This window comes from Balaenoptera acutorostrata, chromosome 18 (genome assembly GCF_949987535.1).
Source record: "Balaenoptera acutorostrata chromosome 18, mBalAcu1.1, whole genome shotgun sequence".
Classification (NCBI taxonomy): domain Eukaryota; kingdom Metazoa; phylum Chordata; class Mammalia; order Artiodactyla; family Balaenopteridae; genus Balaenoptera; species Balaenoptera acutorostrata.
Window position 1 is genome coordinate 8,629,188 of NC_080081.1, and position 20,097 is coordinate 8,649,284.

General features: G+C 40.2%; 1 protein-coding gene across 3 annotated transcripts in view; it reads right to left on the reverse strand.

Annotated features, from left to right (window-relative positions):
* Window positions 1–20,097, reverse strand: part of TPP2 (tripeptidyl peptidase 2) — a 69,420-nt gene that overhangs the window by 38,873 nt on the left and 10,450 nt on the right. For all 3 annotated transcript variants that reach the window (XM_057532877.1, XM_057532875.1, XM_057532878.1), the window contains exons 3-8: window positions 14,975–15,070; window positions 13,120–13,224; window positions 10,011–10,135; window positions 5,819–5,982; window positions 3,540–3,694; window positions 2,816–2,892 (exon numbers count right to left, since the gene is read on the reverse strand). In XM_057532877.1, the coding sequence (XP_057388860.1) occupies window positions 2,816–2,892; window positions 3,540–3,694; window positions 5,819–5,982; window positions 10,011–10,135; window positions 13,120–13,224; window positions 14,975–15,070 (722 nt within the window). The remainder of the gene's footprint in view (window positions 1–2,815; window positions 2,893–3,539; window positions 3,695–5,818; window positions 5,983–10,010; window positions 10,136–13,119; window positions 13,225–14,974; window positions 15,071–20,097) is intronic.

A 20,097-nucleotide genomic window follows, 5' to 3' on the forward strand; every position in this document is an offset into this window, starting at 1 on the left:
GTGGGTGTATAGGGATGGTGGGTGTATGTGGATGATGGGTGTATAGGGATGGTGGGTGTATAGGGATGGTGGGTGTATGTGGATGGTGGGTGTATAGGGATGGTGGGTGTATGTGGATGGTGGGTGTATGTGGATGGTGGGTGTATAGGGATGGTGGGTGTATGTGGATGGTGGGTGTATAGGGATGGTGGGTGTATGTGGATGGTGGGTGTATAGGGATGGTGGGTGTATGTGGATGGTGGGTGTATAGGGATGGTGGGTGTATGTGGATGGTGGGTGTATAGGGATGGTGGGTGTATGTGGATGGTGGGTGTATAGGGATGGTGGGTGTATGTGGATGGTGGGTGTATGTGGATGGTGGGTGTATAGGGATGGTGGGTGTATGTGGATGGTGGGTGTATAGGGATGGTGGGTGTATGTGGATGGTGGGTGTATAGGGATGGTGGGTGTATGTGGATGGTGGGTGTATAGGGATGGTGGGTGTATGTGGATGGTGGGTGTATGTGGATGGTGGGTGTATAGGGATGGTGGGTGTATGTGGATGGTGGGTGTATAGGGATGGTGGGTGTATGTGGATGGTGGGTGTATAGGGATGGTGGGTGTATGTGGATGGTGGGTGTATAGGGATGGTGGGTGTATAGGGATGGTGGGTGTATGTGGATGGTGGGTGTATAGGGATGGTGGGTGTATGTGGATGGTGGGTGTATAGGGATGGTGGGTGTATGTGGATGGTGGGTGTATAGGGATGGTGGGTGTATGTGGATGGTGGGTGTATAGGGATGGTGGGTGTATAGGGATGGTGGGTGTATGTGGATGGTGGGTGTATAGGAATGGTGGGTGTATGTGGATGGTGGGTGTATAGGAATGGTGGGTGTATGTGGATGGTGGGTGTATGTGGATGGTGGGTGTATGTGGATGGTGGGTGTATAGGAATGGTGGGTGTATGTGGATGGTGGGTGTATAGGAATGGTGGGTGTATGTGGATGGTGGGTGTATGTGGATGGTGGGTGTATGTGGATGGTGGGTGTATAGGGATGGTGGGTGTATAGGGATGGTGGGTGTATGTGGATGGTGGGTGTATGTGGATGGTGGGTGTAGAGGGATGGTGAGTGTATGTGGATGGTGAGTGTACGTGGATGGTGGGTGTAAAGGGATGGTGGGTGTAGAGGGATGGTGGGTGTATGTGGATGGTGGGTGTATAGGGATGGTGGGTGCATGTGGATGGTGGGTGTAAAGGGATGGTGGGTGTAGAGGGATGGTGGGTATAGAGGGATGGTGGGTGTATGTGGATGGTGGGTGTATAGGGATGGTGGGTGTATGTGGATGGTGGGTGTATAGGGATGGTGGGTGTAGAGGGATGGTGGGTATAGAGGGATGGTGGGTGTATGTGGATGGTGGGTGTATAGGGATGGTGGGTGTATAGGGATGGTGGGTGTATAGGGATGGTGGGTGTATGTGGATGGTGGGTGTATAGGGATGGTGGGTGTATAGGGATGGTGGGTGTATAGGGATGGTGGGTGTATAGGGATGGTGGGTGTATAGGGATGGTGGGTGTATAGGGATGGTGGGTGTAAAGGGATGGTGAGTGTATGTGGATGGTGAGTGTACGTGGATGGTGGGTGTAAAGGGATGGTGGGTGTATAGGGATGGTGGGTGTATGTGGACGGTGGGTGTAAAGGGATGGTGGGTGTAAAGGGATGGTGGGTGTATGTGGATGGTGGGTGTATGTGGATGGTGGGTGTATGTGGATGGTGGGTGTATGTGGATGGTGGGTGTATATGTATGGTGTGGTGGGGAGTGAGGGAGAGGTGATCAATAAGTAAACACTCTGAATAAGGTAATTTCAAAGTTATTACTATGAAGGAAAAAGAGGCGAGGCAACATGAGGTCAAGGCTAAGCCAGTGGACTTGGCAGCAGGAAGATCCTGATGGCACAGGAAGAGGGTGGGGCAGTGAGACACGTCCATGGAAAACAGTGAACATACGTAACTAAGTTTTGCTGGAAAGTAAGTGAAGGCCGTGTGAAATGAAGAGGTTTTTTAGTTAGTTTTAAAGCTAGCAGGTACTAGAGCATGTCTGTGTAGTAATAACGACAGCCCAGGAAAGGAGAGGGATGATGCTGGAGCAGTCTTTGAGGAAAGAGGAGATGAGAGCCAGATCGTAAGTGCTTGAGTGGCTTTCGATCCCGGCACTTCTTTCATTACAGAGGAAGGGAAGGCAGAAGGTTGGGTCAGACAGGTCACAGGAAGGGCATGGAAGTTCCCTCTGAGCGCTTCTATTTTCTCTGGGAAAGAAAGACGTGAGGACATCAGCTGAGGAATGAAAGGGGAGGTCGCTGAAAGTCTCTGAGGAGAAAAGAAGGTGTACAATGGCCATCCAGGAGTGGAAGGGCACGTGCAGTGTGACCAAAGACGATGCTGACAAACATCTCCGATTCGCAGTCATAAACGAAGTATGACATCAGTGTGACCTCCACAGACCCGGGCAGATGAGTTGTGTGATCACTGAAGGATCTGCCGGGCTTCCACAAGTCTAGATTCTGTCAGGAAAGTACACCTGGAAGAGGTCAGGCTGCGTGTGGATGAGGAATTCTAGTGACGGATGGGCCGTCGGGTCCACCTGGCTGGCTAGGAGGGGAAAACTACATCAAAGATGTGACTGTGGGAATGGGGCGGGGTTCTCAGAGACAGACAGTTACCATCTTCCCACGGAGTCTGCTCTTTTTCAGTTGTAATATCCAATCCAGTTCTAAAAAGCATTTAATACTTTTCATCAGCTAAGCTTCTATGGCTGACAAGTGCCAAAGAACACTCACCCAGAATTTGGCCAATGAGTTGCTTCTCCATAGCTGTAGTTGACAAGATCACACTTATGATTTATAACCTCTATCATCTATTGAAAAGATTAAGAGTCCAGTTTAGGCAGCCATTTATAGAAACAGATGAGCCAGTACAATAAAGGCATGGAATCCCATAGTTTCTTAACCAATCGTATTCCAATTCAAATCTACATTTATGAGTTATCCTCAGGCATATGGTTGATAAACTTAAAAAAATGTAGGAGGGAGTCACAGAGTACAGGAAGTAGTCAATAAAAAACAAACTAGCATTTGCAGAGTGGAGTCGGGGAGAGGAAGGGGGATGGAATGGTTCTTATTAAAGTCTAAATTCGCTAAAGTAAAATGTAATTCATATGTTAAAATGAAATGCAGAATAATAAATTCTTCCCACTGACGGAGCAAGCTGGCTAAGAGGTCCTTTTGCTTTTTAAAGTAGCTCAAAATAGCTTGCTAAGGGATTTACTAGAAGTGAGAGTATAATGTAAATAATATTTTCATAGTTTCCAAAAAACTTTATCCTAATAATTTTCAATAAAAATATTTTTTAAATGAATTAAGCATTTTTGCTTTTAAAAACAAAGTCCTATACACTAAATACAGTTCCACATATTTTTTGTAAAGCCAGAGCACTTTATAAACCTGAAAATATCCATGATCATTAGTCATTAGTCTTTGAAGTCAACAGCTCACAAATACTCACAGCTCTGATAAGGCCTGTGCCTGTTTCCATGGTGCTTAGCCTTGTATCACCAATCTTGATGGAAAGAATCTGAGCACCAGGAGCCACGCCATTCCGTTCAGGTTCTTCTGGAAAATGCCCGGCAGCTATACTAGCGACGTGTGTTCCGTGAGCTCCTAGAGGCAAAAAGGGGAGGAGATGATAAAACATCCTCAGAGACTCCAAGTTGTAACCATTAGATTCAATTTGCACATCATTAATCACAATAAAAGTAATAGAATAAAAATATAGTCTTATCTTAACATCTAATAGTGTATTATCTTAAGTCTCGTAACAATAATTCACAAAAAATGAATTACACACACTATTCTGTCACTGTGGATTCTACACCCCGTTCACTGAGAGTGAAAATGTAAGTCACAGAGGCGAGAAAATATCTGCAACATATGTAACTGACAAAGAGCTAATATCCAGAACATAATCTTTCGAATTCAAAAGGAAAATGGGTAAAACACTTGAAAAAGCATTTCCCAAAAGAGAATAACCAAATGGCAAATATACGTATGAAAAGATGTGTAACGTCGTTAGTCACCCGGAAAATACAAACGAAAGCCACACTGAGGTGCCTCTTCTACGGCTCTGAGCCTGGCAGTGGCAACTGTGGGTGGGGACGTGCACGCACCCCCTGCTGCGGGGCGTAAAGGGAGCAGCCGCTGTGAAGAGGAGCTCCGAGAGTCTTAAATAGGTAACCACCACACCCAACCAGTTCTCTCAGATGCTGGTCCAAATTAAACAAAAACATATTTCCACAAAGACCTGTACACAACTGCTGAAACAATCCAAATGTGCATCAACAGGTGAATGGATAAACAAACCATGGTGGATGCACATGACGAAATACTACTCAGCAATAAGGAACAAGCTAGTTACAATCACAATATGGATTCTGAAATAGGCAGGCAAAAAAAAATTTTTTCTTTCATTTCATTTATATAAAACTCTAGAAAAGGTAAAGTAAGCTAGAGAGGACAGAAAGCAGTTCAGCGGCTTCCTGAGGATGTGCGTGGAGACAGGGCTGGGTTATAAAGGAAGACGTGCCAACTTCTGGGGGTGATGAATACGTTTGTAATTTTGATTGTGGTGATGGTGTCCTGGGTGTATGCACATATCAAAACTCACCAAACCGCGTGTATGCATACGTGCCGTTTCCTGTACTTCAGCTGTACCTCAACAGAGCTTGCAGAGGGGGAGGGAAAGAGCTGGCTGTCCTACTTCACTCTCCTTCTCCCGCCCCAGAAGTACCCACTACCCTTACCCTGAAGCTGGTACACACATTCTTCCCACCTATGGTTTTTTTTTTTTTTTCCAATTTTTTTTTTTTAAATATTTATTTATTTATTTATTTATTTATTATTTATGGCTGTGTTGGGTCTTCGTTTCTGTGCGAGGGCTTTCTCCAGTTGTGGCAAGCAGGGGCCACTCTTCATCGCGGTGCGCGAGCCTCTCACTATCGTGGCCTCTCTTGTTGCGGAGCACAGGCTCCAGATGCGCAGGCTCAGTAATTGTGGCTCACGGGCCCAGTTGCTCCGCGGCATGTGGGATCCTCCCAGACCAGGGCTCGAACCCGTGTCCCCTGCATTGGCAGGCGGATTCTCAACCACTGCGCCACCAGGGAGGCCCCCCCACCTATGTTTTTATATTTTTACCACACACACACACACACATAAACATAATATTGTTTGTCATGTTTAAAAATTTTACACAAATGTTTTACCATGAGTACATTTTTTTCAGTAAAGTTTATGTATCTGAGATTTATGCATACAGGTATATGTAGATTTATTCATTTTCATTCCTGTATAATGTATTCCACAGGATGAATAACACAAGTTTTTTAAAAAACCTATTTTTTGTTGATGGGTATTTAAAAAGTTTACAACTTTTTCAAAATTACATAGAATGCTGTAGTGAGGATCCTTTTACCTGACTCTTTGCACTCATGGGTGAATTTTCAAGGGTTAATATTTGGAGGTGAAATTACTGTTCATAAGATGACTTATGCTGATGTATTTTTTGTGGTTGGACCATGCTTATACTCCTCGAATGGAGCCTACATGGTTATGGCTTTAAAAAAAGCCAGGGAATTTCCAGGGAATCAAGTCACATCCATTATTCCAGACCTAGTTCTTTAGTAGGGATCATTCGATTAAATTCTCTATAAGGCTGCTTCTGGCTAGAAGAAATTGTCATCTTACCACTTTGTAAGTTTATCTCTAGTTAGCAAATCTGAAGCAGAATACCTCCACTCGTCACTATGGAGAGCAGGTTTCCATCTTCATATATATTAACGGAGTAATTCAACATCTCAGCTGTGCCAAAGGATCCATATTCCTGGGCCTCTCTGTAATTTCTCAAAACCGTAGATTTACTCAAATCCCCATCTTCATTCGAAGCAATGCAGGCTCTGTAAGATGAGAATAAAGAGTAGGTAATGAAATTTATCTTATTTTCTTACTTTTTAAAAAATCACGCAATACTGTTTCTTGGATGTCTTCTCACCACTCTATCTGGCTTTTACCATAACAAACATGGCAACTGCCTGTTTCACAGAGTCGACAGTAAAGATTAGGTAAAATAACTTACAGGAACCAGCCCTTAAATGAAGTCCTGTACAGAGAGCTTTAGGAACTGTCCTTCATGAAACTCCAGGCACAAGACCATCTATCTGCTTAAGGAATCAGCCCAAAGCTTAGCCTCGACCTTTAGAATAGTTAAGGGTGATTCTCACAACACAGTTTAGGCCCTGCTTCCTTCTGCTTCTTTTAGAGCTGATTTCATGAATCCAACAGCGCACGTAGGCCCTCGAAACCAGACGAACTACACGGAGCCTCGGACTCATATTTATAACAGCCTTAGGCAAACATTTATTTTTCACAAGAAGCATTTTCTATAGTTTCATGGTTCTCCTCCTGTCTGCTCTTTCCTCATTTTATTAACTTTTTAATTTTTAAAATACATATTCCAAACACTTTAGAAGATAGTCTGATTAAAACTAAATAAATCTAAAACAGTCATAAACGAAACGTACGTCATTTAAGGGTCAACATTATGTGTTTAGCTATTAGATCTTTCTGCTCATTTTCTAAATAAGAAAAACTGTGTTTTAACAAGCTAAGTACATCAGTCACAATCGCTATAATGAATTAATGGAAGCCCACTAGTACAGTGTAGAGAGGGCGTTATTATAAATACTAAGGCATACATTTCATTAACACGCTACAACAATTTGGAAAGAAGAATCTCTGAAATTATCGGTTTGTTTTTATGTATACTCCAATGTGTGCCTAAAATGATTTACGGCATTTCAAAAAAATACGTACAATATAGCAAGACACAGGAGAATGAACACTTACGGGGAGAGTAAGGCAAAGAGAAAACAAGCAGCATATCAAATGGAATCAGAGCTGAGGTTAGCGGATAAAACGTATGCCAACAAATCTTCCACGTTTGCTAGAAAGCAGCACCGTTGATGCCAAAATGTAAGTACCTGGCCAGCCTCCATGCTGGAGATCACTCTCAAGGCCTCCCTTTCCCTCACGCGGCCCATCACACACTGAACTGCTAACAGTTCCTCCATCATTCTCTACATCTTTCCCCTCTACCCTCAACCCCTTTTCCTACCCTCCGCTCAGCTAACTTGTGCTGACCCTTCAATGACATCTCTCTTGATGCTTCCTAGTAAGGTTCAGATGTTCCCAGGGAGTACTTGCTTCCAGAGTCTGAAGTCCATGGAGCAGCTTCTAGAGAGTCTGCTTGGTACAAAGAAGCTATTTGCCAAATGATGAAAGAAGGCATCAACATCTTTTAACAACATTCTCACAGCAAATACTGTGACACATTTCGCAGAGCACTTCTTATAACCACCATCTACATGGAGGGACTCAACAATTCAAGCACCAAATCAAAATATAAATACAAAACTTAGTGACTTCACTAAATAACTCCACAGAGGGCAAATGTGAACATGGTGCAAGGGTATACGTTTCTGAAGGTCTGGTTGGCTTAACTCAAGGGACAGTCGTTAGAAGACAGAGAAGGCCTGTGGACAGGATTAGAGTACGTGTATGTGAAAAGAATCCACACTTTTCATCAAACTCTCAAAGAAAAACTGAAACGAGGTCAAAAACCACTGAAAAGAAACCAATTAATAGTCTTTCCTTTACGTAGTCCTCTATAAATAGTGTTTCTCCTTTACGTAGTCCTCTATAAATAGTGTTCCTCCAACCAGGTTTTGCTCCCTATTGAGGGACAGTACTTGACACTATGCATCCTGGCAAATACTTGAGTGCAGTCACACTAGGTTACCTGGTTAAGTGCAGAGACAGGGATTTAACAATTAGCAGAATTGTGCCAGGGGGAGGGCAGACCTGACATTCTTGAAACAAAACAGACTCTTAAGGTCACTTTACCTCCCCTCAGAAATGGTTGGCATTTCTGACATGAGACGTGAGAACACCTGCAGACAGTGCCGAGGTTTGCCTTAGGTGATTTGAGGTCTTTAAGATTCGCTTCAAAAAATTCTGGATCTCACTCGGAGATGGGGTGGGGGAATCAAAGCCCCATACAATACATAGTATTGTGCAAAAAAAGTTAGATTATTTCTAGTAGCGCTTGAAAGCATGATTCTGCTGAATTTTTCATTGATTATACTAACATTTTCTAAAATGTTTTCCAGTTATCACAGATTTCACTTCACTTAATATTTGATTAAATTTCATTTCCAACACAAAAATTCCTCAAGATGTCTCAGCATACTGTTGACAAACTATTACACTTAACACTTTGTCAATTGCCTTAAAGACCAAGAAAACCTTCTGGAAACATACACTGGCCCCCTGGACATCCTAACCCCAAGCCCTTCCCCTTAGGACAACATAGTCTGCAGTGCTTTCAGCATCTGTAGAAACACTTTAATTGAAACCACCTATTGCTCCACTACCCAATCTCCGCTAACATTAAAGTATTTCCTTAAGTCCTCTTGTGTGTTTTGTAGTAAATTTTCCGCATACACTGGATTTTGTATCTACTATCTTCCTCACACTTAACCTTGCTTCCTCTCCCATGACAAAAATCACTGAACGTTTATGACTGGGATTGACTGTATCGTGTTATACCACGGGGTAGATGTCCCAAAATTTACTAAACCATATGTTTGAACAACTTTTTAATATTACAAACACTTGATCAAAGCTTCTGCAAAGCTTTTGGAAAAAAACTGTTCACAATGTGTGCACACCTGCACACATACACACACCAAAACATACTACAATACACGGAAAAGTTGCATGAATGTTAACTATCATCTAGATTGAAATATTGTTATATGCAAATATTTTATTACCACTTCCAGGCCCAAATGGAGTACAGATTTCCTATTCAACTGACAATTTTATATACCCGTTATCAAAGATGAGTTAGTACCCACATCTGTGAGAGGAAAGCCCCCTTTTAAGTCGGTGCATTATAAACTAAATAACTGGAGACGGCAATCAAATCACCGTATCTTGTTCTGTGTTTGCCACATCTCGGGAAACAATTCTTTGCATATGAGCAGGGACTCAAACTACAAAACAATTTCTGGAAGGGTCCCTGGTTTATTGCAGCGACCCTGAAACATATATATGCCTAAATATCTGTATTAAGAACATATTCCTGCTTCTACACAGATAGTAATTCAAGAAGACATACTAGCTGACATAAAGAAACACAACTGCAGTGTGTGATTCACTAAGAAAGAAAGTGGAAAATGTACATGATAGGTAACTAGGTATAAATCATCATTATTAGTAGTAGCAGAAGCAGCAGATACAGCTTACACTTATCCAGTACCTACTATGTCTAGAAACATCAAATTTACAAAACCCTCTAAGGAGGTACGATTATTATCCCAATTAACAGATGAGGAAATAGGCCTAGAGAGGTGCAGATAAAGCATTCAAGCTCACATGCTAGGATTCCGTCTCAGATCTGAGCTCTACGCTGCTGCCCGCATCACGCTGTCTCACTTCAACTTAGCTACTAGGTCTCTGTTGGTAAATCTTTACCCAACTTTCCTCCTCTGCTCTTAAAACATTTATAGTAGATGCTCTGCAACATCCTCATGCACTTACTTTCCAAACTGCCCAGCTTCAATCAGGAACATTTCTACATACACCAATCATCAACCTGCTAATATTATCTGTTTAATGACTACTATCTGGTTAATGAAATAAGATTCTTTAAAACAGATAAGGGTCAGCTTTCGTGTCTAAAATACTAAGAGGTTCAAAAGGCTTATCTAAAACTACCCAAAAGCCAATTTGGCCCTCAAGTAGCTTTGCTTGGAGATATTAACGTCACATAAACCAAATCTCTGGGCAGTTCTGAGGGTTTAATGTTCCTCAGAGCAGATAAAATGATTTTTAAATGAAGAACTGGAAACACACGGCTTACCCCCAGGTCTCACCATCATGCCACACCAAGCAGTCATATACAGGGCCAGGATCACTGTATTTTTTCTCAAAAGAGTTAAGCAATTCCACTTGACTCTGAAGCTCCTCCTTGATTAGTTTATTTGCCTAAACAATTAGAACAGATGTTAATATTAGCACATTTTGTGCTCTTGAAAAGTGATATTAACATACAACCAAAGACACCAAAGACACAGTGTGACCCAACAGTAAAGTCATTTTACCCTGGAAAAATGTAGGAATATTTTCTTTTTATATCCGTGCAACTTGTAGTCCAGTTTAGTGGCAGTAACAATTAAAATATTAAACAGTAAAAAATACTTCTTTTACTCACTATCATATTCAGTCACTCCCTACAGCTGCTTTGGGAAAGACACGGTGTTACATGGTAGTGCTATCATTTGGCCAAGGGTGTTGGTCACATACGTGTAACTGTATAATTCACTTCCAAAAGTAATGCTAAAATTGTTATAAAATAGTTTCTCTATCGACTTTTAGATTTTTATATCAGGAACATTTCCATTTCAAATTCGTTTCTTAAGAATCCAAATAAATAACAGGAACCATGAACAGTCTTACCTCTTTTAGAATTCGCTAAGTTAAGTACATACTATGTTCATGACCAAGTACATACAAGCTGCTATTCAACCATTCTGATCTATAAAAACGGGAAATTTATATGCTTCAACCTAGGCACTTTTTAAAACTACATACTATATTAGACTGCCTTACATTCACCTGAATAGTCCTAATGAATAAAAATTTAAGTTTCACATGTTCCCAAAATCTGAAGTTGTACTTCATTTTTATTTATCCAATATATTCAACATTTACTCCTCCTTAAGGAAAAAGACAATTATATAAACAATTCTGGCATACAATATAAAAAGGATAATTAAATTCAGATCCCTCTTCTATAAAGTTAGTTGCCTATATGTAGCACCTGAAATACTACATTTCATGTCTCCAATAGGAGGCTGAAGAACAAATCTTGGTCTAATAGAAGATTATACAGCTGTTAAAAAAGGATGATGTACACAGATTAATAAGAGTTAAATGTGTACATAGATCTATACAGGCCAGTGGTCCTTGACCCAAGCTGCATGTTAATTAAAACTCCTGAAGAGTTTTAAAAATGCTTGCCTCCTCTGCAAGGTTTTGATTTAATTCCTCTCTAGGGCACAAGCACTGACAGTTTTTAAAGTTCCTGATGCGACCCTAATATGCACCTAGGGCTGAGAACCACTAATACAATTCCATTTCTTATTAAGAAATGCATGCATTAGAAGCCTAAATAGACATTTCGCCAAAGAAGACACACGGATGGCCAACAGGCATGGGAAAAGATGCTTAGTATCACTAATTATTAGAGAAATGCAAATCAAAACTACAGTGAGGTATCACCTCACACCAGTCAGAATGGCCATCATCAAAAAGTCTACAAATAATAAATGCTGGAGAGGATGTGGAGAAAAGGGAATCCTCTTACACTGTTGGTGGGAATGTAAACTGGTGCAGCCACTATGGCAAACAGTATGGAGATTCCTTAAAAAACTAAAAATAGAGCTACCATATGATCCAGCAATCCCACTCCAGGGCATATACCTGGAAAAGACGAAAACTCCAATTCGAAAAGATACATGCACCCCAGAGGTCATAGCAGCACTATTTACAATAGCCAAGACAAGGAAGCAACCTAAATGTCCATCAACAGATGAATGGATAAAGAAAATGTGGTAAATATATACAATGGAATATTACTCAGCCATAAAAAGGAACGAAATAATGTCATTTGCAGCAACATGGATGAACCTAGAGATTAACATACTAAGTGAAGCAAATCAGAAAGAGAAAGACAAATACCATATGATATCACTTACATATGGAATCTAAAAAAATGATACAAATGAACTTACTGACATAACAGAAAAGACTCACAGACACAGAAAACAAACTTATGGTTACCGAAGGCAGAAGGCGGGAGGGATAAATTAGGAATTTGGGATTAACAGATACACACTATTACACATTAAATAGATAAACAAGGACCTACTGTATAGCACAGGGAACTATATTCAATATCTTGTAATAATCTATAATGGGAAAGAATCTGAAAAAGAATATATATATATGTATGTGTAACTGAATCACTTTGCTGTACACCTAAAACATTGTAAATCAACTATACTTCAATAAAAAAATTCATTAAAGAAAAGAAATGCATGCATTAAAAGAAAAATTCAGAAGGACGAATGTCAAGTTGTTGTTACCATCCCTGGGCGGTGGCATTTCAGAGGCTTTCACTTGCTAAACTTTACATATCTGTGTTGCCCCAAAGTTTCTGCAGCCACCACTCATGATTTTCATAATAAACCAAGAATTATTTTCATTTTATAAACTGATTCACAAAAATATAACGGCAAGGATGTTGAACAATGGGAGCTCTCGTACGCTTCCTGTGGAATTGGTACGATCACTTTATAACCCATCAAAAGACAGGCACGAGAATTTTCAAAATAGGATTTTTCATAATAGCCAAAACCTGAACACAAAGCAAGTATCAATCTGCAGAACGGATACATAAATCGTGGCCCATCAATTATATAGCAAGGAAAGTAAACTACTGCAACACCCCACACGTGGAGGAACCTCACAAAAAACAACGAACGAAAGCAGCTACGCATAGGAGAACACACACTGTATGAGTCCATTTTACAAAGTTCAAAACAGGTTAAAGTCATCCGATAAGTGTCGGACATCAGGATGGTGGCTGCTTTGGGGAGGAAGCAGCAGCGAGTAGGAAGCGGCAAGAGAGGGGCCAGGGTGCTGCATATAGGGGGTGCTCACTTTGTGACAATTCGTGACAATACACTTAGGAGTTACGCACTTTTACGTGTGTGTATTCTATGTTTGTTAAGAACTTTCAAACAACTGATAGATACATATATAAACTGACTTCAGGAAAAATAAGCAAAGAAAAATTAGTAAAAGCAAACAACTTAAAACTTGTGAAAAAGAGTCTATTAATTCTCTAAGAACTCTTAATTCCCTGACGACATGGTAACGTTTAAATAAAAGCGACTAGCACCAACTTGGGAAGGGCAATTGTTGGCAACGTCGAATTCTTCCTGCTTTCGACAGGCTTCTGCAAGGGCGACTCTGTGAACAGGGTCCCAAATTTTTTCCTTCCGTTCTTTCTGCAAAGACAGAAAAATGACCTTCCGATGAGGTTGACAAATATTCAGGTAAACCTAGACAGTCATTTATAGTTGTTATGAGCTGTGATGCTATACAATTCTCCTATAAAGGTTAAAAAAATCATTTATAATCAAGCTGATAAAGCAATGGATCAGCTATAAAAAATTGATTAGTTAACTCACCACATCTAGGTTTTAAGAGAACAAGTTTACCAAGGCACAAACAAATGTATTTTTACACATCATATGTCCCAGTTTAAATCCTTCCCTTCTCCAAGAATAACTAATACCATGTCAGGTAACTGACTGAAATCCCAGTCATTGAAGAAAGAGTTTATTCTGAACCCTTACAGAACTGGGAAATGCCTTCAGCCAAGAGCAAGCAGAAGACAGGAGTAAGAGTGCCTGCAATTGCATTTTGATGGACCTGCCGGCTTCCTCAATCTCCTTCCTCTCTAGCTTGTTTTTTTTCCCCACCCTCGTTGACTTGATAGGGTTCTTTGCTACTGAAATTGGTCTTACTTTCATCTCTAGTGCCTCCCAATGGAAGTCTGCTAGTTAAAGAAATCCTTTCCAGTAAAATAATCAACTCCACTGAGCTAAGGAAGGGGATCCGCTTTAATTTAACCACTCTATTTGTATGTTAATTTGTACCTTAACACGGTTGATTAAATTTAATATAGTGCATAAAAATACTACGCATTTCAGCCTGAAATTTTAAAATAAAATAGTATCCAATAAAAGTTGAGTTATGTGCATTTAATTTTTGTATTTTTTTTTTTTTCAGAATGATTGGAATCTGACAAATAAGTAAAGGTTATATATGTAAAGTACTGAGTAACTTCCTATGGTTCACTGACCCCTGGAGAAGCAAATCACAACACTAGATTAGATAAAAGGGCCCACAGGTCTTACCCGTGAGGCCCCTCTGCAAGGATCACATCTTGTTTTATAGTTGAAACGTGTATGGGCTACTAGTGTCAGCGGTCCTCTAACGCAGCACTGTCAAACACGGCAACCACTAGCCACATGTTGCTATTAAAACTTAAATTTTAAAATATTACATAAAATTAAAATTTCATTTCCTTAATCATACTAGCCACATTTCAAGTTCTCAATAGCTACTTGAGGCTCATGGCCACCATGATGGACGGATAATGAACATTTCAAACCTTTCCATCATCACTGAAAGGTCTATTGCGTTGTCTTAAAGCAGGCTCCTTCTCTTTCAATTCACAGTTCTTATCTCTCTAATGACAGACTGTGTTTCCTATCCTTCAACTGCTTTAGGTCTGAGTAATTCTTTCCCTAATACTGAATGATGACTGGGATCAAGAAAGCTAGGTAAAGACTAAGAAAATGGGACAAATTACCATAGAAACAATAGCAACGGGAATAAATAAGGCAATCCACTTTAAATCGACTGTCTTTAACTTTTCTGAAGTTAAAAAAAAGTCCTTCAAAAATCCAATGAAAGCATATCCCATCTCCCAGAAAAACACAAATACACAGAATTTGAATATAATTTCAAGGTACTCACAGATTCCCTAAACTTATCCATATATCCAAGATTAAGAACCACAAATGCGTGACATTCCATTGAACAGAATCTTGCTTTAAGCAGTCACCATTTGAAAGCCTCCCAGACCCCCCAAACAATTAAGTTACCGAGATTTTAGGAAATGTTTTTCTTCAGTATGAATAAAATTTGAGGAAGAAAAGAAGTCACTGATACTAGATCGCACGTTACCTGTATTCTTTCCTTGAGAGCCTTTGGATAGAAATCGTAGCCGTTTTTTATGCCAATGTGGTATCTGCCTGAGGGATTTGTCCAGCTCGCAGGAATCTATAAAAGATAAAAAGTAACTTTCTCACTCACTAAATGCTTCCCAATTCCAATAACGTAGCACCGGGGAAACAGGTATTCGAACGGCTCCACTTGGATCGGCAGGCTCATGTGTTAGAGCAACGCTTTTAATATTCTAAGTTGCCACTTAGTATCTCTCTGGCTCTTTTTTTTTCCATCAATGAGATGGTTTAAGGAGAATATCTTTCATTTACACAATGCTTTATAAAGTGCTTTCAACATCACAATAAACCACTAAGACCTTCAATTCCCAAGCATCAAGGACACCTCACCTCCCCCTTCGCCACTCCACTGCCCATCAACCAGGGGGAGGGAAGCAACTTACAGAACCTCTCCACCCTGAGATTTCCCATTAAGAAAAAGAACTTCACTCTGTCCTCTACGATACTACAGGGATATGCCCAGATACTAAAAAAAAGAGCTCCTTGAGTTCTTAAGAAAAAAGTTCTATAAAATCATGTTAATTACATATAACATCTTACAATAGTCTTTTCCACTATCTCAAAGTATTTAAAAATAACAGTTCCAGCTTTTAATTAACAGAATGATGTAAAGAGTATGCCCAGTTTACAAACGGAGAAAGCAAAGAAGCAAAAAAAAATTAAATTGCTGGCCCAAACAACAGAAAGGTTGAGAAGAAAACTGGAATCTAGTTCTATCACAGAGACAAAAACGTGGTGGAAGGGATATGGAATTCAAAGTCAGATACACCTGGCAGTGCGCCCAAACTCTGCCACTAACCAGGTAGGACCTACAGGCTTCTGCTCCCTGATATGCAAAGGGAAGAAAATAATCTTCACCTCCCGATTTGCATGAATAGTAAGACGCATGAACATCAACCAACTGGAAATGTCAATCAAGACAATGGGGACCCTTCATACTCTTTGTCATCACAGGACCCATGATCACTAAAGACAGCTTTTAAATGCGTACAGATTATGAAGCTGAGCCATCAACCACTCAGAGCTGGTGGACTGACCAGTGATTCTTACTCGTGCAGGATCTTTAACCGACTCATCCCCAAGCCCCTCTTCGTCAAATTATTCCCCAGGTAGGAAGCCTTTGGAGGAAATTTTCTCACCAACTAAACAGAAGAAGACAATCATTCACAGAACTTCAAAGATGTACTGACTTTAAAAAGCATGCACATCAGTAATCTTTTCTGAATCACCTGGATGTCTGGAGTTTGTGAAATTTCAAATATGTTGGCACACAAACCAGTGCTTTTCATTCAAAACTTATCAGCCTTCTTTAGAGAACAGAGATTCTTAACTCTAACATTCCTGCAACAGCCCGTGACATAACAACAACAATAAATAAAGCGCTGCGACAACAAAAAGGTAAGTCGTCACTAGCTGGCAAATCCAAAGACTATTTCATCACAGGTGCCTCACGACACAGGTGGCTTTGTAACCCTACGCTAGCGACAATGTCTTTGGGCAAAGAGATTACAAAAAGCTGTGAAATGCCAAAGGATTAAGTGGAATAACGAATTAAAATGACTGCAAAATAATCAGGTGTTAAGACAATCACAATTACTTAAAATACGTATATAATACAATAAAAATAATCCAACAGACATAATTTATACTTAATTAAAATGAGACCAAATTCTGCAGGGTCCATGAACCAGATACTTCTCAAATCACTACTATATATTTTCCTCAAAGCAAAGGCAGACTAGTTACTTACAAAAATTGAGCTAAAAAAAAAAAAAAAATCAGAAAATAGAAATTATGTATAATGATGGTTCTGCCAGCTGACCTTAACCAAGTTAGAGTGAAGCTAACTTTACTCTGAGGCAATTATGGAGTATGTCATTTCACATACTTGAGTATTTCATAATATGAAGTTACTTTTGGTCTCTTTTAAGAATCAAAGTGCTTATTTTGACCATTTTAAGCTGCTCTCTCTAAAAGAGTTTTAATTACGTGGTAACTACAATGTGGTAAGACCGATTTTCAAACGAGAAACAGAATGTCTTTAATTTCTAATTACACCTCATTTCCCTGACTCTTTTTTAGAGAGAGGATGCTTAACGAATTGAAGGTTTTCTTCACGAGACAAGTGTCATCATGAGTTGGTTAACGTTCCACGCAGGAAAATCTGAGTTTCTGCCTCAGAGCTGTACTTCAGCCTCGTCAGCCTCATGGTCCTGCCAGGACACATGGACCCTCCTTCCTTCAGCTATCACTGCATCTAACTACAGTGCTAAACCTGGCCAAGGCATTCACGGTCTCTGGGCTAACCGTTTTTTTACCATGTGAGGCTAAATATCGATGATTTTAAAAAATGACTTCAAGTTAAATGTGGTAAAATTTTAGAAAGCACTGTGCTCCCTTCCAAATGCTACTAAAATTAGAATAAGGAAAAGGAAAAAACCAAAAACCCAAAGGACAAAGAATGGGCCATGAGGCTTTAGAAGCCAAAAGTCACCCCATTTTGAAAGTTGCAAAGTAAAAAGAAGGCCCTGAAAATTAGTGGGGCAACTACGGAATTTTAATACATGGTGTTGGGACAAGTGGGTCTTCAGATAGCAAAAAGGATACAGGACTCCTATTTCAAACTAAGCATTAAATCAATTCCAGGTGACTTCTAAGAACAAATATGAAAAGAAGAACGATGAAAGTTTTCAGAAAATAAATATGGGAGAATATCTTCATGATTTGGGGTCAGGAAGGATTTTTTTTTTTGCTATCAAATACGATTTTAAAAAACTCAAAGCAGTCCATCGTATTTACTCAGACATTTTGCTTCTTTTGCTAGTCTTCATTTCTGTTGCTCCATGTTTTCTTCCTGTCTGAAAAGCCTCTTTTTACTATTTCTTAAAAGTGTATCTGCTGGCTATAAATACTCTTAGATTTACCTTATCTGGGAATGTCTTTATTTCACCTTTTCCCCGAACATATTTTCACTGGATATAGAATTTGCAATCGACAGATCTTTTCTTTCTGCACTGGAAAAATGTTGTACCACATCCTTCTGGCCCCCAGGGTTTCTGAGGAGAAAGCTAAAGTCATTTGCGTATCTTTGCCATCTATACAATGGGTCCCTTCTCTCTGGCAATTTTCAAGATTTTTTTCCTTGTCTTTCATTTTTGGCAATCTGATTAGAATGCTTCTGGGCATGAATTTCTTTTGGTTTATCTTACCTGGGGTTCACTCAGCTTCTAGAATTGGTAGGTTTATATCTTTGCCACACTTGGGAGATTCTCTGCCACTATTTTTTCAAATATTTTTTTTTTCAGCAGCACACTCCTTTTCCTCTTTCTTGGGGTCTGATGATGCAAATATCTGACCATTTGTTATTGAGCTACAGGTTCCCAAAGCTAAGTTAGTTATTTTTCAGTGTTTTTCTCTTCATTATTCAGAACGGATATTCGCCATTGGTTGGTCTTAAAGTCCACTGACCCAGGCTCCTCCGTCATCTCCATTCTGCTACTACATCCACCCAGCGATGCTTTCTTAAAATTTCAGTCATTGTAAATTTCAGTTCTAAAATATCCATGTGAGTGTTTTTACAGTTCCTATATCTTCGCTGAGTGTATTAGTTATTGCTGTGCTATAAATAGACAAACTTTGTGACTTAAGAGAACACACTATTTACAATCTTACACATTCCGTCCATCAGAAGCTGGCACAGCTTAGCGGGATCCTCGACTTGGCTGCAACCGAGGTGCTGGCCAGGGCCCTACTCTCATCTGGCACTTGACTGGTGATGGGTTTGGCGGAGTTCGCTTCCCTCTGTCTGTGAGACTGAGGGCCACTGATTCTCACTGGTTGTCAGCTGGAGGAAGGACTTCTTGAGACACAAAAAGCCCCAGACAAAAAGGCAAAAGACTGATATCCAACTACATCAAATTTAAGAACTCTTACTCATCAAAAAACATCATCTGGAAAGTGAAAATACGAGTACAGAGTGGGAGAAGACACCCGAAACACATGTAACCCAAGGACAGGTAATCCCACAAATCGTACAGTAAGAAAACAACAGACAACTCAGTATTAAAAACAAAGGGCAAATGAACTCGAAGAGGCACTTCACAAAAGAGGAAATCCAAATGTCTAAGCAACATATGAAAAGGTGCTCAATCTTATTAGTAATTAGAGGAATGCAAATTAAAACCACAACGTGATACAGCTAGATTCCCAGCCTATAAGCAAAACTTTAAGTGCCTAAAAACACCAAGTGTTAGCAGTGCAACTATTAAAACTCCTATATACAGCTGGCCGAAATGTATTTTAGTACATAAACACTTGGAAAAACTGTTCGGCATCACCTAGTAAAGGTGTATCTCTATGACTCAGCAATTCCACTCCCAAGTACACATCCTAGAGCTATCTGTACATGTGTGCACAGGATCTGTCTGCAAGAATGTTCTCTAAAGAATTGTTAGTGACAGCTCCAAACTGGAAACAACTCAACTGTTCCCCAGCAGAATGGACAGAATGTGGTACACACAAACTATGTCACAGGCACAGCAACGAAAGTCAACACATCATCGCTCCAGGCAAATCATGGCTGAATCTCATGAATCCTGCAAACACCCAGGAAAAGAAGACATGAAATGACACACAAACGAGGCCATTCAACATAAAGGTCACAGTAGGCAAAACTAACAAATATATTCCATGTATCCACATAGAGGTGGTAACACTGTAAAGGAAAGCAAAGAACAGATTATCACAAAAGTCAAAATGCACTGGGATCTGGAGAGCACAGAAAGCTTCTGAGGCCTGGCAATGCTCTCGGTCTTACCCGGGGTGGATAAAATGGCATCCATTTAAATTACTCATTAAACGGTACATGTGTGCTTTGTGCACTTTTCTTCTTGCCTGTACAGTTTACCATGAAAGGTGTTATCCTTCTATTCACTCTTTTGCTTCTACCTGCTCCTATGAGTACCGCTGGCCATAAGTAACGGACTGCCAGTTTCTCAAGACAGCTGAGGAACAGCATCCTTAGAGAATGAGATGGCAGGAATCTTCAACGCACCTAACTGTCGT